Raw genomic sequence first — 16,816 nt, 5'->3', positions numbered from 1 at the left:
TGTCTGCTAACGTCAGCCTGATGTCGGCAGTGCGTTCAGAACGCTTTTCTATAACGGGCTCCATTCACTAATACAGGCGTAGCGTACCCCAATACCCCCATTTCGTTTTCCGCCGATTTGAACTGTCCGCCCATGAACTGTGGCGATATAGCCGACACCCTAACGAAAAGTAATGCATCTAGTAACTACCTGGACACATGTCTGACATTCGGCTTGTCTCAAATCATTCCGGAACCCACGCGCAAGGCTAATGTCATTCATCCACCATTCTTGATCTTGTACTGACGAATTCTCTGCCCCTTCATACATTACCGGCTTTAGTGACCACATTCTATAGTTCAAACCACTTTTTCTTCCAACATTTCAAAGAGCACTAAATCTAAGAAAGTAAAAAAGAAACACCCACCGACAAAGGTGACTACAGTAGCATTAATCGTGATCTTACTGCCTATATGGTGGTGGTTCTTGTGAAAGCGCTAAAAGGGCTAGAAGCGGTAGTCGCCTTTTAGCACTAGCGTGCCAGCCCTACAAGTGAGACCTGCGTCCCCGAACCCGCGGAACGATAACTCGCCACCACGGCTGGTTAAGGCCAGAGGGAACGGATACGAGTCGTCTACTCGAAAGAGCGTTTATTGATCTTGAGCAATGCAATACAGCAACAAACAACCACCGTTTGTTCGCCCGCGTACGGAGTGAAAACCGCAAAAGGGGGAAGCACACGCGACAGGGGAGAGACGCGTTCAGTTCACCCTGCGTGGCTCCGTGCTTGCGGCCTGCAGCGTTTCAGCCGAAGCGCAATGGCCGGGAGATTCGGTGGCGAGCCTGGCGGCGGTGGTCTGCGATCCCTGCGCATGCACTTCTCCCGTCCTAAGATCTCGGGAGAAAATGGGCTCCTCCTGGAGGTCTCCCCGTTCTAAAAGCCTTCGCGGCGGCGTCGCCGCGTGCGCGCGAAAGAAAGCGTGGGTGCCGCGCGTGCCTTCCTGTCGGAAACAGCCTGAACGGCGCGCGCGTAACATCACGTGATAATTAGGCGCGGCTATTAATATAGCACAGAGGATTCAATTGAGTGTATCCCCACACATTGTATAATAGGGTGAGCCTATCGGTTAGGGGCAAAGGGTAATAACAGGGCGCCAGTGTTCATGTGTTCATGTGCATGCGTAGGACAATAAGCGGAGGGGCATTAATATCCTGCGCCCGAGCACTGGAACCGTGCTATTCTCCTATGCCCTTAACCGATAGGGTCACCCAATTCTATAATTATCTAATAATTTCACATCTACTCATCGTCTGCGTTCCAGTGAGTCTAAATGGTGCCCTTTCAAACCTCAGTTACTACGTTTCATAATTAAGTCTTTACACTATTACTATATATTTATTTCGTGCACCCTTATGGCCAGAGGAATTACAGAGGGCAGTGGTTACATAACGAGTTACAGAAACAACGTATAGTGCAGTAATGTAATTGGCTCTGCAGAAATGGGTTGTGTTCGGTTTTATGGCACATTGGCAGCTAAGACCGCATGCGCCAAGCTCAACGTATAGAATAAGTTTTCTGCAGCATTTTTGGAGATGTGAAAATATCATCGGTGGTGCAGATGGACTAAAAAGTTTGTACTACCTAGTAATGACAAAGGAAAATAAATTTAGAAATGGCTAATGATAAAAGCCTTAAAGGAAGTCAGGTAGCATCACCGGCTATACTTGGCTGGTCAAGGATCTCGAGGATCCCTACGAATCAAATAAAAACAATAGCCTTCTTCTCAGTAATGAGAAAGTGGCTGAGGTGTACAACGTAACAACGCTAACCAGTGGATCAAAATTAAGTTTTTTTAAGAACGCCTGGTTTTTTAAAAAGCTAGAAACAAAAGATATGTTAACAATTGCATTATGACCTAAAAACAGTGTTGGGTTAAAGGAATGCATTCCTTATGAAATACAGTAAAGTACTTTTTTCTTATTTTCTACAATTTCGCACTAGAGATATAAATGTGGTTAGCCCTAAGTTCATCTCGCATTCTTCGCGAACAGGTTTGTCTTGTTTTGTTAGCAAAAAAAGCGCGTGAGGTGTGTGAGGCCTATTCGGAGACGGCAGAGAATCACTCCCTTGAAACGTTCCTACAACACTATTAAATAATTCATTCATTCATTCTTTATTTTTTTCCTCACTATGCAGTAAAAAAAGGAGCCAAGGGAAAAGCCGTTCAAGCACGGCTTGAGTGGTCCTAGGCCTCACTTATCAGACATTGGCAGCAGCGAGAACAGCACAAAGAGCAATTGCCTAGGACGCAGCGAGCTCAGTCAGTATAAAGCAAAATAGACAGCAATAAAAATGAAACCATAGCAAGTGGTGCAAGCATTCAACTTATCAAAATAAACTACATCAAACTGCACCAATTGAGCGCATATCACATGGTACACAAAATAACAGTAAGATTCACCAGATGAACATGGCGATGAGATCAGAAAGCTGCAGTTTATAAATGTCGGTACCTTCAATTATATAGTCATTTAACATATGTGGTAACAGGTCATGCAGCATTTGTCGACCGTAATTAGTCCGGCAGGTAGATATTTTCCAAAATGGGGCAGACATGGTGGTGTATACTGAATCGGCTAAGCACAGTCTGGCAATGTCGGTAAGGGTATTGCTTCCGCGCTTTTCACTAATATAATATCCTTGTGATAACCTAAACCTATATATCTCACTAACTATGACTATATTGAACTGTTTAAAAAGATTAGAGGTAGATTGCAGGTACGGTACGCTAGCGATAATGCGTAGAAATTTCTTTTGTGTTATCAGTAACTTGTTTAGATTACCCTCTGTGTTTGTGCCCCATACTAGAAATGAATAATTTAGGTAGGATGCGAACAGAGACCTGTATATGATTAACTTCACGCTCTTAGGAAAAAGACACCTGTTTCGATTTACTATCCCTATCGTACTGCTCAGTCTGTTGAACACAAAATTTACGTGGTCATCCCGCTGCAAGTGTTCGGAAAAGTGTGCTCCAAGAACGTTAACGCACTGTATAATTTTAATCTTCGAAGATTTAAATGTTAGGTCAGTAATCATGGCGGCCTGTTTACCTCTAGGTTGAAAAATTATTGGTTTTGTTTTTGTAGCGTTAACCTTTAGGTGGTTATTTCTCGTCCAGATATCTAACGCTCGCAAGCCATCGTTTGCTTTTACAATTGCATCATTGGCATTTGAAGAGGCAGTAAATATATTGGTGTCATCAGCATAAAGAATAAATTTAGTTTCTGACGCTGTATTAACCAGATCATTTATATACAGAATGAAAAGCAAAGGGCCGAAAATGCTGCCCTGCGGGACGCCGGATATGATTTGCTTCTTGCTCGATACCGAAGTGTTAACAAAACAAACTGACACCTTTGTGAAAGATAGCTTTCAGCAAAGTAAGTGGAAGCCCACGGATGCCATAGTGCTCTAATTTTTCGAAGAGAATGTCATGATGAATATAATCAAATGGCTGAGTGAAGTCAACAAATCCGCTTGCAACGAATTGTTTGAGCACCCCTTTTTAAAACCGTGCTGGTGGACATCCAGAAGCTCACTGGCTTCTCACACGAAGGTTAATCTAATATTCAATACACTTTCAAAGGATTTCGCTAGACAGCTGGTGAGGGCTATGAGCCTATAGCAGCTAGGAAGGGCAGGTGGTTTTACAAGTTCTAAAAATGGAACTATAATGGCTTTCTTCCAGGCTTCGGCTATTTTCTCCGACACGACCCGACAACGCGGGGTGGTCCCTTTCACAGTTCGCACACAGAGGTGCAGCGTTGCAGTCCACGGATTCATGGACATTTGGCACATGTATGGCGGCCGCAATAGCTCTGAGAGCCATGGCCGAATCTTTGCCACTTGAAGCAACGTCTGTGATTTGGAATGCATGGTCTTACAGTTACTCTAAGATAACCTACTTCTATGGATTCGCGGAGTTGGCTGGATGCAAAGGTCAGGACTATGTGCTTCGCGTTTCCTTGTCATCTTTTCAGAATTTGATACATGGACGTCGGTTCCGTTCTGGTCTTGTAGACCTTGCAACATCTCTTCTTTAGAATTATTCAGGAAATCGTGTTCGGATATTACGCCTTTCACTGTGCATAGTGATCGATGAGTAGCCACGGATACACAGAATGTCTCCAAAGGACAATATGTTTTAGAGTTTGGAGCATTGTACTTTGTCATCAATTTAGAGGAGCAGGCCGCCACTGGCTAGTTTCGTCACCTTGTGGCCTAGGCCCAGGACATCAGTCAGAGATTTAGAAACAATGAACGGAGACTTTTTCCTAGCTAGTTGGTCTGCATCTTCACTATGTACGACATGTGTGTTGTGATCTGTGTTGTGTCGGGTTTTATGACACATAGGCAAATAAGGCCACCATGCGCCGTCAGAGTGGACGATGATGGTACGTAGAAGGCTGGCCGCATTAACTGCAGTGGTTCCAGGTGAAGATAGTTGCCGGAATGCTGGTAAAATCTGGCCTCGCTTGATAGTAGCAGTGAGGTGGAAAGGTCACGCGCAAGGTATATGCTGGGGACGGACAAAGCAGCAGCAAGAATGCGAAGATAGGCTGCGGAGCGGAAAGATGCGCTGCGTGTGCAAAACGGTGTTCCAAATGGTGCTCTGTGCCAAAAAACAATGTTATCATTGCAACTGAACGAATACATTGCGCATGGATTATTGTTTCAATGAAAGTGATAAAGAACAAAAAAAAAAAGATGACTTTTTTGATCTGCTAAAGCAGAACATTTAGCACAGAACTGGCAGGCAATAGATATCATATTACTGCGAGATATTATTCCAGCCTTGCTACTCAAACTAAACGCCGGTTCTTTTCTTCTGTACTGTCTTTGTTATGCTGCAAATCAACTCAAAGTGGTACGGAGAAACAATGAACTCGGACGTAACTAATACTGTTTCGCTCTGTGGCAACTTCAGCTCACAAGTAACCAAATCTGAAGTATACCAAATGTCTTGAATATCGAATTTTCTTCTGTTTTTACTAACGAATCGACTTATGACTTACTGATTTTCTGCCGTTATCGCATTCATCAATGGAAGGCGCACATTTAATACACCAGGCATTGCTAAAATCGACTCGTTAGAGTATTTATTCCCCGCCGGTATTGCCGATTCAACTCCAGTCTTAAAAGGACACTAAACACATTTTCAGCCCTTTTCTATCTCTGATTTCCTCGCTGTCACTTGAAACTAATTCCGTTCAACCTGAATGCCGTATAAGAAAGGTCATTCCAGTCATGAAGAAAGGGGACCGTTCATCCCCAGGTAATAGCGACAGTTTAACAAACTAGTGTGTGCTCTGCAATCATGGAACACGTAATTTACTACCATGTAGCTACCTTTCTATCGTCTGCCATTTTCTTTCATCCAAACCAGCACGCCTTCCACAAAGGACATTCATGTGAATACTAAGTATCTCTGTTCCTGCATGATGTTAATCCTAGTTTTGAACGAACCATCTCAATTGATATCTTTCTAGAACTCGAGAATGCATTTGACAAAGTACCTCACTCCCGCCTTTTCTTTTTGCTATAGGTTAAGCCTTCATCCACGGGTTCCTAACTGGATGCAAGGGTCTAACCAACCAAAGGCGTTTTTTCCCGCTAATAGTCATTCGATATGTTTTTCATGTGTTCTTTAAGTTGTACTCCAAAGCCTAGTCTTTGGCCCTTTACTCTCCCTAGTTTATACTAATGATCTGACTTCAGTAACTTCTGCCATCCGTATTTTTGCAGACGACGCTGTACTGTCCCGCCCTATATCTAACGCGTTCCATGCTTCAGTTCTTTGAAATGACCTGTTTTGAATACAACAGTGGTAAGCTACGTGGCTGATGTCTCTGAATACCGCTATGGCAACACACATTTCTTTCGACACTCGCCGATACTACACACCTTCTACTTACAAAATTAACGATACTACTGTTGTTCCCACAAACTCGTTCCATTGTGCCTAAGAATTCCCCTCGCTATAGATCTATCATGGTCTCTAACCGAACTGCATTATACCTTCGCCGTGGCCTGTCCATGGCGCAGTCTTCTGCAAAACTACTGGACCTAAACTTGAACCTAAACTGGACCTTAACGTTACTACTACAGCCTCGCCACAGCTCTTGAATCTGCTCAGAATTCTCTCAAACTATTGTCAGCTAATGACGACGGCAGTCCAGAACTCGGAGGCACAGCGAAGGGCTTCTGAAAAAAAAAACAACTCTGCATTGAGTTTGCTTACGCCCACAGAGAAAGGGAAAACTCCCCGGCGGCGATAGCAACAAGCGCGCTCGGTGGTCGCCGCAATACAGACTTCCTGCCGCTATCGGCCGCGCTCAATTTAACGCGGACGCAGAACTTTCGAGATAATGCGCGGTAATCAATGTTTATTTCCAGAAAGTGCCTGGAGGGTCTCCCTGGCTAAAAGCTGCTCATGCAGCTTGACTAAGGCCAAGAAGACCGATACATAGCAGTATCAGTAACATCATATTTTAGTTAAAACAGACATGTTACATGTAATTCCCAACAGTAAATACAAATTTTGTACAATTTTGTCTCGAACAACCTACAGCTTTTGCCAAAAGTAACCAGGCTGCATGGTTTGCCTCTCCCTCATAGTGGAGCCCCTACGGCTTCCCTAGAAACCAAAAGGTATTGGACGGTGAGGAGAATGGTTCTTGCTTACCTCTCAGCGATTTATAGCTTGATGGGTGCGATAAGGGTTCCCCTATACAACTGAGAAGCAAACCGGGCACCCTGGTTACTTTTGGCAAAGGGGGTACAACCAATTGCGCACAACTACAAACATTCCAGAAAACATTGGTAGTATCTCCTGTAGGAAAGAAAGTGATCAAGCCGCGTGCCGGCGCCTTTGAGCATGGACAGATAAATGTGACAAACATTCGCGGCACTATTCGTACTACTCTAGCATATGCGCTCTCAAATCTCAGTGACAGCGTCTTCCTCTTGCCGCCGAATTTCATGCCTCTGCCCGAAGTTTTTCCATACTTCCCCCCGTGACAGTCAGCTCATCCAACCAGAGCATCCCACACCTCGCACAGGCCTTCCTAACAGCGTGATCCCACCATGTGCCTGCACAACTGCGTTCCACGAGTTATTCTTCGTGCGCACCGCTCAGGACTGGAATGGCCTTCCCAGCCATTTGGCAGACGTCTGTGATCCTGCTCGCTTCAAGACTGGCAGTCTAGTAGTTGTCTCATCATCGTCATGCTTACACAAGCCAGCCATCAACAACTGCCCTACACACACTCACCCATCATGTAATGTCCCACATCGGGACCTTTGCGATATCAATAAAATAAAATAAATCAATCAAGGAAAGAACAGCGCAAGAAATGTACGAATGCGCGGTCGTGTACAAAATCTTTGGAGACTCTAATCGATAGCAGTCATTAAAGTTAACATTGGATACCTCAAGGACTCTGAATGTGTGTGCGTGTGTGTTTAGTATTGTACGTGGAGTTTCCCGACGAATGCACTACCACGTTTCGATGGCCGTTGGCATCGTTGTTCCTGGGCATCCTTGGTGTTACCCCTTTTGGACGACGCCTTTCGTTGCAGAGAATATAAAGAAGTGATTTTTGTACGCATTTTAATCGTTTTAATCGCCTTACAGCGCACGCTCTTGTCAATAAATCCAACAAATGCGCGTCTAGCATATCGTGCGTCCACCGAGTGCCTTGCATGCATCGTGATCAGCCAAAGTAACGGTCAAAAATTGCTTCAGTATTAAAAAGCACTCTTCAGAGGTATGCGACAGGTATACATGGTCGGGTGGCTACCCACAGCAGGACTGACTCACCGGCAATTGTGGTGTCTGTCGGGTGAACGCCCACGTCAATGCTGTTGGGGCTTTCTTGGTGCCTCGCGGTGCCATGGGAGCCGCCGCCGCGACCCTCGCAGCACGGCCGGCTGTGGCTGGCCAGAGCTCTGCGCACGTGGCACACAAATACCACACCGCATTTTCGAGAAATCATTCACTAACCTGCCGCTCTTTGCAGAGTTGTAAACCGGAAACCACACACAACGCACTTCTGCGTTGACGCGCGATAGGCAGCATTTATTGCCATTCCGTTTGAATCAGGGTGGTGGCAAGTAATATTTTTGCCTAATATCCTTCGTGTCGTTCTGTTTTTATTTTTTCAGCTTACAATCATATTTCTTTACTGCACCCTTTGGGCCTTTGACGTTAGAGAGGGGAGTGGTTGCAGTCAAACGAAAAATAAAAAAATATAAAATCAGCAGTATCTAATATGACAAACAGCTCCTCCTCATGCAATGCTTGCTACAGGGTTCTTAAATTGACTGTGGTCACGTTTTGCGGCAATTTGGGCGGCAAGGCGATTCCGCTTTTAGCAGGTAAAAAGGCTTACAATAAATCATCTGTTCGGCATGAAGGAACTACAACATTGGAATAATGATCTATTCAGGATTACATATATCATGGTCGTAAATTCTGATTTTCGCGCAATGAATCATGATAAAGAATTTCGTGAAACAGACAAAGACGAGCGAGTTTACGAAGAGATGCAAGAGATGGAAGGTTAAGACCGGATTTCATAGCGGTTATACGAGAGGTTCTGTTGTAGTTAGAAAAAATAAAACCAGCGGAATGGTTCTTGATCATTTATAATGGGTGCATAATCGTGCATTAAGGTATTGCGACTGAGGAGGCCAACAGATTAAGCGTATTCAAGATTAGAGGGGATAAGTGTCTTGACAAGAAGTAGTTTCATAGAAGATGGCTCTTTAGAGAAATTTCGTAGTATCTCAACATTCGGTTAGTATTGTTCATCATATATGCGATGTCAACGCAACAGGTAAGATTGTTAGTGATGTGAATGCCGAGGTATTGTAAGCAGGCACAGAGTCAAGGGAAACATTATGATGGCTGTAATTAGATCAGCTGTTCGAAACCTTGAATACAAGCAAAGATTAGATTTATTGAAGCTAAGCTCCATTAATCCTAATTTACACCACGCAGAAATAGATTCGAGGTTAGGTTAAAGCTTTGTGTCATCATGAGAAGCTATTGACCTGCATAGTACGCAGTCATCTGCAAATGCAGGAATATTACAGGTCACATGAGAAAACAAGACTACTGTGGATAAAAAAAAGAATGGGGCCTAACACAGAACCTTGCGGAAAGCCAGAGTGAACGTCAGTTGACTGAGAGTTAAAATTCTTATCCGAAACAAATCGGGATAGATTGGACAAAAATACCCCAGTCATGTGAAAAGCAGTGATGGCGTAGAGGGAGAGCATCCGCCTCACGTGCAAGTGGACCGAGATTCGAACCCCGCTGCTGCGAAATTCTCCACCGGGCTAAAAAGTTACTCCGCATGTTGATGGAATTGCGTAACCAAGAGATCAGGGGAGCGGCCGGATCTCGGTGACCAGAACCGAAAGCCCATTTCCTTAACAGAGCCCGATTTGGCCACCCTGGTGTAGTACTTGGCCACAGCCTTCTATGAACAAACCAATTAACCCTCGGCCCTCAGTCCCCAGCGGCTGCGGATCAATTGACCACGGCGGAAGTCAGACCTATGACGCAGCGGAGGGTGCTAAGAATCTCTGGCTCCGGACAGGCAGCCATTGGAATCTGAACCTGGCAACGTTTAACACTAGAACCTTACCCAGTGAGGCCAGCCTAGCAGTGCTGTTCGAGGAGCTAGCGGACATTAAATGGCATGTCATAGGGCTTAGTGAAGTTAGGAGGACAAGTGAGGCGTATACAGTACTAAAGGACGGGCATTTACTATGCTATCGTGGATTAGCGGACAGTCGAGAACTAGTTGTGGGGTTCATAATTCAGGATATACATGGCAACATAGAGGAGTTCTATATAGTTAATAAGAGGGTGGCAGCTATCGTAATTAGGCTCAAGAGGAGGTACAAGCTGAAGGTGGTGCAGGCCTACGCGCCTACATCCAGCCGTGATGACCAGATCGCTGAAAGCTTCTAGGAAGACGTGGAATCGGCAATAAATGAAATGAAAAATCTTTATTTGCCATCAACAAAGTAAAATCGCAGTATACTATACTAATGGGCGAATTCAATGCGAAGGTGGGCAAGAAGCAGGCTGGTGAACAGGCGGTAAGCTACTATGGCAAAGACTTCATGAATAGAAGGGGGGAGTTATTAGTAGAGTTCGCAGACAGAAATAATTTACAGATCATGAATACCTTCTTCCGGAAGCAAAGTAACAGGAAATGGACGGGGAAGAGCTCCAATGGTGAGACTAAAAATGAAATGGACTTTATACTATGCGCTCCCCCTCGTATTGTGCAGGATGTGGAGGTTCTCGGGAAGGTGCGCTGTAGCGACTACAGAATGGTAAGGTCTCGAATCAGCCTAGATTTGAAGAGAGAACAGAAGAAACTAGTGAAGCGGAAGCCCATTAATGAGTTAGCGGTAAGAGGGAAAGTAAACGAATTAAGGATATCGCTGCAGAACAGATATTCGGCTCTGAGGAAGACGATCTCAATGTTCATACAATGAACGATAATCTCACAGCTATCATTAAGGAGTGCGCGGTAGAACTAGCGGTATGATGGTTCGACAGGATACCAGCAAGCTATCTCAGGAGACGAAAACTCTGATTAAGAAACGCCAAAGCATGAAAGCGTCTAACCATACGGACAGAATAGAACTAGCAGAGCTATCGAGGTTTATAAATCAGCACAAGGGTAGCCCACATAAGGAAGATTAATATGCGCAAAAACGAGCATGCTCCGAAAAACGGAGATAGCCTAAAAAGCGGTGAAGAGAAAACTAGGCATAGGTAAAAAGCAGATGTACGCGCTAAGAAACAACGAGGGCAATGTGATTAAAAATATGGACAAGGTAGTTAAAGTAGCCGAAGACTTGTACACAAATCTATACTGTAGCCAATATAATCGAAGCGTTAATGAGAGGAGTAGTACCGCATAGCAGTGGGGCATCCCGCCAGAAACGAAAGAGGAAGTAAAGAAAGCCTTAAGGGCAACCCAAAGGGGGAAAGCAGCTGGTGAGGATCAGGTTACAGCAGATCTCTTCAGGGACGAAGGGAAGACTGTGCTAGATAAGCTAGCCACTCTGAATACGCAATGCTTTATGACCTCAAGCGCACCAGAAGCTTGGAAGGACGCTAACGTTATCTTAATTGATAAGAAAGGAGACGTCAAGGACTTGAAAAATTACAGGTAAATCAGGTTACTGTCCGTTGCCTACAAGGTATTTACTAAGGTATTCGTTAATAGAGTCAGGGCAACCTTAGACTTTAGTCAACCAAATGATCAGGCAGGCTTATGTAAAGGATATTCGACAACACAATACAAACACAATAGATCATATTCACACTATCAAAAAGGTGATAGAGAAATGCGCAGAATATAACCAACCCCTATATATAGCCTTCATTGATTACGAGAAAGCATTTGATTCTGTGGAAACCTCAGCAGTCATGCAGGCATTGCACGCATTGCGGAATTGTAGAACAGTGTTATGTGAAAATAATGGAAGATATCTAAACTGACTGCACAGCTACCATAGTCGTTCATAAAATCAGCAATAAAATTCCAATAAGGAAGGTTATCTCAGACACGGAGACACGATGCCGCCAATGCTATTCACCACCTGTTTACAGGAGGTATTCCGAGGCCTGAATTTGAACAGTTGGGGGAAGAGTTAATGGAGAGTACCTAAATAATCTGCAATTCGCCGATGACATTGCCTTGCTGAGTCACTCAGGAGATGAACTGCAAATCATGATCAATGACTTAAGCAGACATTGCAGTACCATGGGTCTAAAATTAACATACAGAAAACCAAAGTAGTGTTCAAAAGTCTAGCAAGGGAACAGCAGTTCACAATTGGCAATGAGGTACTGGAAGGGGTAAAGGAATTCGTCTACTTAGGGCAGGTAGTGACAGCTGATTCGGATCATGAGAGGGAAATAACTAGAAGGATAAGAATGGGGTGGAGCGCATATGTCAGGTTCTCTCAGATCATGAATGACAGTTGACAAATATCCCTCAAAGGAAAAGCATACAACAGCTGTATCTTATTAGTACTCACCTACGAGGCAGAAACGTGGAGGCTAACGAAAAGGGTTCAGCTTAAGCTAAGGACAACGCAGCTAGCCATGGAAAGAAAAATGATAGGTGTAACGTTAAGAGACCGGAAGCGGGCAGTGTGGGTGAGGGAACAAACGCATGACATCCTAGTCGAAATCAAGAGGAAGAAATGCGCTTGGGCAGGGCATGTACTGCGAATGCAAGATAATTGCTGGTCGTTAAGGGTAACGGAGTGGATTCCAAGAGAAGGCAAGGGTAGCAGGGGGCGGCAGGAGGTTAGGTGGGCGGATGAGATTAAGAAGTTCGCAGGCATAGGGTGCGCCCAGCTGGCAAAGGACAGTGTTCATCGGAGAGACATAGGAGAAGCTTTTGCGTTGCAGTGGGCGTAGTCAGGCTGCTGCTGATGATGATGATGACGTGAGAAGCTGACGGTCTATGCTAAGATGGTGTAGTTTGTTCATTAATAACTTATGCTAAACCTTATCAAAGCGCTTTAGAGAAATTTAAAGAAATACAATCAGCAAAGGAACAATGGTCAAAATTACAGGAAGTTTTATGTGAAGCATAAAAGCTGTGTTTCACATGAGGATGTTTTGCGCAATGAATATTGCGAAGTTGAGAAAAGAGAGTTTTCTTGGAGAAACTTCGAGAGATTAGAAAGCAGGATGTGGCCAAAAATTTTATACGAATGCAGTGACTGAAATGGGTAATTAAAAGGGAATGCTTGGTACTTGATGCGTGAAGTGAAATCATCTTCCCGATCCTACAGTCGATGGGGATAGATACTTGGTCAAATGACTGTTGAAAAAATTTTGCTAGAATGATAGAATAATAATAGCTCACACTTATTGAGGAACTTAGAATCAAGTGAGTCACAGCCAGGCGCGGATGATGGCTTCATTGGTTTTCTTCGGTTTGTACGGTTTAACGTTCCAAAGCGACTAGGGCTATGAGGGACGCCGGGTGCAAGGCTTGGGATAATTTTGATCACCTGCGGTTCATTAACTTGCACTGATATTGCACAGTACATGAGCCCCTAGCATTTCGCCTCAATCGAATCCGGGATCGAATCCGCGTCTTTCGGGTCAGCAGCCAAGCGCCATAACCTACCGCGGAGGCTGAAGGTTTCATTCATTTCATTAAAGTCCGAACACCACTGGGTTCTATGAACAATACATGAACACTGTTATGAAATCGGAGGAACATGTGGCAGGCAGAGAAATATTCTGAAGTAGCAGAGAAGTCAGCGGAAAAAATTTCGTTTCGAGCGGTCCCGCAGAAGGAGGGATTGGATCGCAGGCACTGTCAACAAGGGTTATCTCTTCATCCTACGGTTTTTTAAAGCACCCGTATTTTTTCGACCAGTTATTGCTCAGCCTATTCTATTTTCTATGATAAAAGAAATGTTACATAGATTTCTTTGACTTCGCGTGTTTTACATCCCGATTTAACGCCACCAGTGCTCTAGTTTTCTTTTGCTTGCCTTTACTGCTGATATGCGAATTTTGTTTTCACTGTCCCTAAAACACAACTGTAAGGCTCACTATGACCTCTTTGACATCGGGTTGTGTAGCGTAAGTTACATATCCAGATTTCAAGGAAGACATATTTACAGATCACCCGATCATGTTTAATGTTTTCAACACTGCTCTCGCATGCTACACAAATGTAATCTCATCGTTTATACTTGCTTCCATATTACCTGGTTCTAAGGCAACCATGTCTAGACTCAAAAAGGACAGCACTGCCTCTTGAATTACCGCACAGCTCTGTTTTGCGAATTTTGCTATTTCCGGCTTTATATATATTGTTCTCGCTTTTGTTTTCATGCTTTTCTCCAGTTAATAGTTTCGGTTTCCATAACTTTAGTTTTCATGTTCGTGGTAACTTTCTGTTCCCTGTTGTCTCCTGTGTAGTTTGTCGTAGGCTTTTTAGTCCTTTTCCTTCATCGCGCGAGCGTGCCTTTACAGGACCTTGGCTGCCACCTCTCCTCATCTATTTCTCTTAGTCTCTCCAAAAACTCTGCGCTTGCCTTGTTTCAAGACGACCAACCCAGTACAGCTTCGCCTCCTGTCCTTTCATGAGTCTCTAGAGCCAGTCTACCCACTGCTTTGGGGTTAATCTCTCGTCTGTGTACCACATCTGATTTCAGGTACAGCACCGCGCTCGCAAACGTCTGCCCCGGAACCATTAGACCATTCCGCGGACTACGTATTACTAAATATTTATTTCATCCCCATAGTTATCCATGCTTCATTAATGCCGCTTTCCTCTTTCCTTTGGCCTTGAGACGTTCTTTATTGGTCGCTAATTATTACCTTTCTTCAACAATTCATATATTTGTACTTCTTTATTTCACATGCGCGTATTGATGCACTTCCTGTTCCGCTATCGTTAAATACCATGGCGCCCGAATTTTCCACAATGAATTCGAATACAATGTTTGCTGTTTTCTCGCCAGAGATATTTCAGAGCAGTTGTAGCAAGCTTTGGATATGCGCAAAAAGTTGCACATCTTTGGCGTGCACTAAGCCCGGAAGGCATTTGAGCTATTGTTAATCCTTGGCGATTATACGTTAAATTGAACCCAGCTCTACTGTCTTCTAACATGCGTTCCATCCTTGCTTTATAAATCATGAATAACATGGCAAGAAGGAGAGCCCTGTCGCCCACCTCTGTATGTTCACCTCCTCCGTACTGTGGAGCTTCTTCAATATATTTGCACTTTAAAGTCTGGGTGTATCCATTTTATTAACCCTATTACGTCGGCATCTTGCGCTCCTTCTGTTTGAAAGCCCCTAGCAATTCCCGGCTTGCAGTGTCATAAAATTCAACAAAAGCAGCCTACTTTTCTTCGTAACTATTTAAATAGACTACATTATTACAAACAGGTTGTCCTCCAAACGTCTTCCCTGCCTAAAATTATTCTGCACTTCTGGCATTATTCAATTTTTTTCCCTACATTCTTAGAGTTCTGTTTTGATAGTCTCCACCGAAAGACTATTTATAACCGACGTTATCGCGATCGGTCTGCATGGGTGAATACTGGCCTTGTCTCCCCTACCTTGGTATATTCCACTTAGTCTTCCATGCAGCTAATCTTCCGCTACCCATTCACTCGGAAAGACGTGCTCTGTAGCTTTAAATAATGCCTTCTTACTCTGTGGCGTCAGCTCAGTCATTAACATCATCGGAATTCCATTCGGTCCGATTGCTGTACTCTTAGGAATGCTTTCTTGCCATTTCTTCCTCTCCAGGTTCCCCGCGCTTAACTTTTCATCTGCCATCTTAAGCGTTGCAGCAACTGTTGGCCTAGAAACCACCCCTTGATTTACTTTAAGTTTCTCGCCAATTTCCACACCGATGTAGTGGAACACAGCGTTCCCCTTTACATTTTTAACTTTCGTCGTGTTAAGCGATTCATATTATTCCAAAATTTCCTCGGGCAGTCCTTATTCTTTTTCTTAACCACAGCCATCCAACACTCGCTATCGTATTTAATTTTTGCGTCCACGAGCTCCTCGACTTGCAACTTGCTTTATCCGTATGTGCCTCATTTTCGCGCCAGAGTCTGCACCATGCCGCGGGACGCCGCTTCTCCATTGCCATTTTCTATCTCGTTGTACTGGCAGTGTGCGAGTTATTTTATTCGCATCGAACTCCAAGCAGCCCACCTCCCGCCTTGTCAAGTGCCGTTCATTGACGGCCATGCGGACATTAAGCAATGGTAGGCCCACACCTGGAAGCAAGGCTTGTAAGTCCCGCGGCGAAGACCACTCCTGTGAAGAGGAGCCCGATGACGGCGAACAGCAGCACTGCGGCGGCTAACTCGTTGTTCGGGTTCAGCAGGTCCGACAGCCGGTATCCTGCGTGGGTAACGGCTCTTCTAAAGGGCTCGGAGGCGTTGACGTCAAGCATCGTTCTCAGCGGCCGCGCGAACGGCCAGGCGCACGACTCTGACTGCACTGTTATTTAAGGAAAACTGGCGTCTCTGGACAACAGTTTGTAGGGGGGGGGGGGGGGGGGGGGGGGCAGCGCGGTTGTGATGGGAGCGGCAGCGAGAAGAGAAACAGCCTATGGGAAGCAAAGAAAGCCAGCGTTACACTTTTGTGAGGCTATTTCTGGTGTGTTCAGGTGTACAGTAACTGCTACTTTGTCATCCCCTTATTTATGCGCAGTTATTGGCGAACTTGTGGCAAGGCTTGCTTTCCACCGGTCCGTCAGTCCATTCATTCTTCCAAGAAAGAGAGCAGTCACTGAAACCTAGAAAAGGATGAGGGAATGTTTATATTATTTTTTTTAATATGTGGAGCTGATCAGTGGGAAATTAATAGTGTAATCATCTTTTCCCCGAAAGATAATTGATTAGAAAGTAAAAAAAAAACACGTGCCGTCAATGGGATCCGAATCCACGACCTCCACATGTGGCGTGCGGTGCACAACCAACTGAGCTACGACGGCGGCTGTTCATTATTCTATTTTCGTGGGTATTTATGCTGCACGTAACATAAAATAGCATTGAGAGTGTTCATTAGCGTCACCCTCGACCATAGCGGAAGACGTAGGAACGTCCTGTTTACCGCAAGTGTGATATAGCACATGGTCGAACAGTGAGGGAAGTAGCTGACATGTGTGTCGTCCCGAGCCCCTCAATCCACTGTTCTTGACTTCTAATTAGCTTATCGAGGGTCTCAGG

General features: G+C 44.6%; 1 protein-coding gene across 1 annotated transcript in view; it reads right to left on the bottom strand.

Moving 5' to 3' along the window:
• The window catches only part of LOC144130855 (uncharacterized), a gene marked incomplete at its 5' end in the record, with an annotated part of 22,217 nt that extends 6,231 nt beyond the window's left edge, over positions 1-15,986 (bottom strand). Inside the window, 2 exon segments of the mRNA XM_077664432.1 lie at positions 7,866-7,993; positions 15,860-15,986. Coding sequence (XP_077520558.1) covers positions 7,866-7,993; positions 15,860-15,986 — 255 coding nt within the window.
• Positions 15,987-16,816: the final 830 nt, after the last annotated feature.

The sequence above is a fragment of the Amblyomma americanum genome, chromosome 1 (genome assembly GCF_052857255.1).
Source record: "Amblyomma americanum isolate KBUSLIRL-KWMA chromosome 1, ASM5285725v1, whole genome shotgun sequence".
Lineage (NCBI taxonomy): Eukaryota > Metazoa > Arthropoda > Arachnida > Ixodida > Ixodidae > Amblyomma > Amblyomma americanum.
This window is presented reverse-complemented; position numbering and strand designations above follow the sequence as displayed.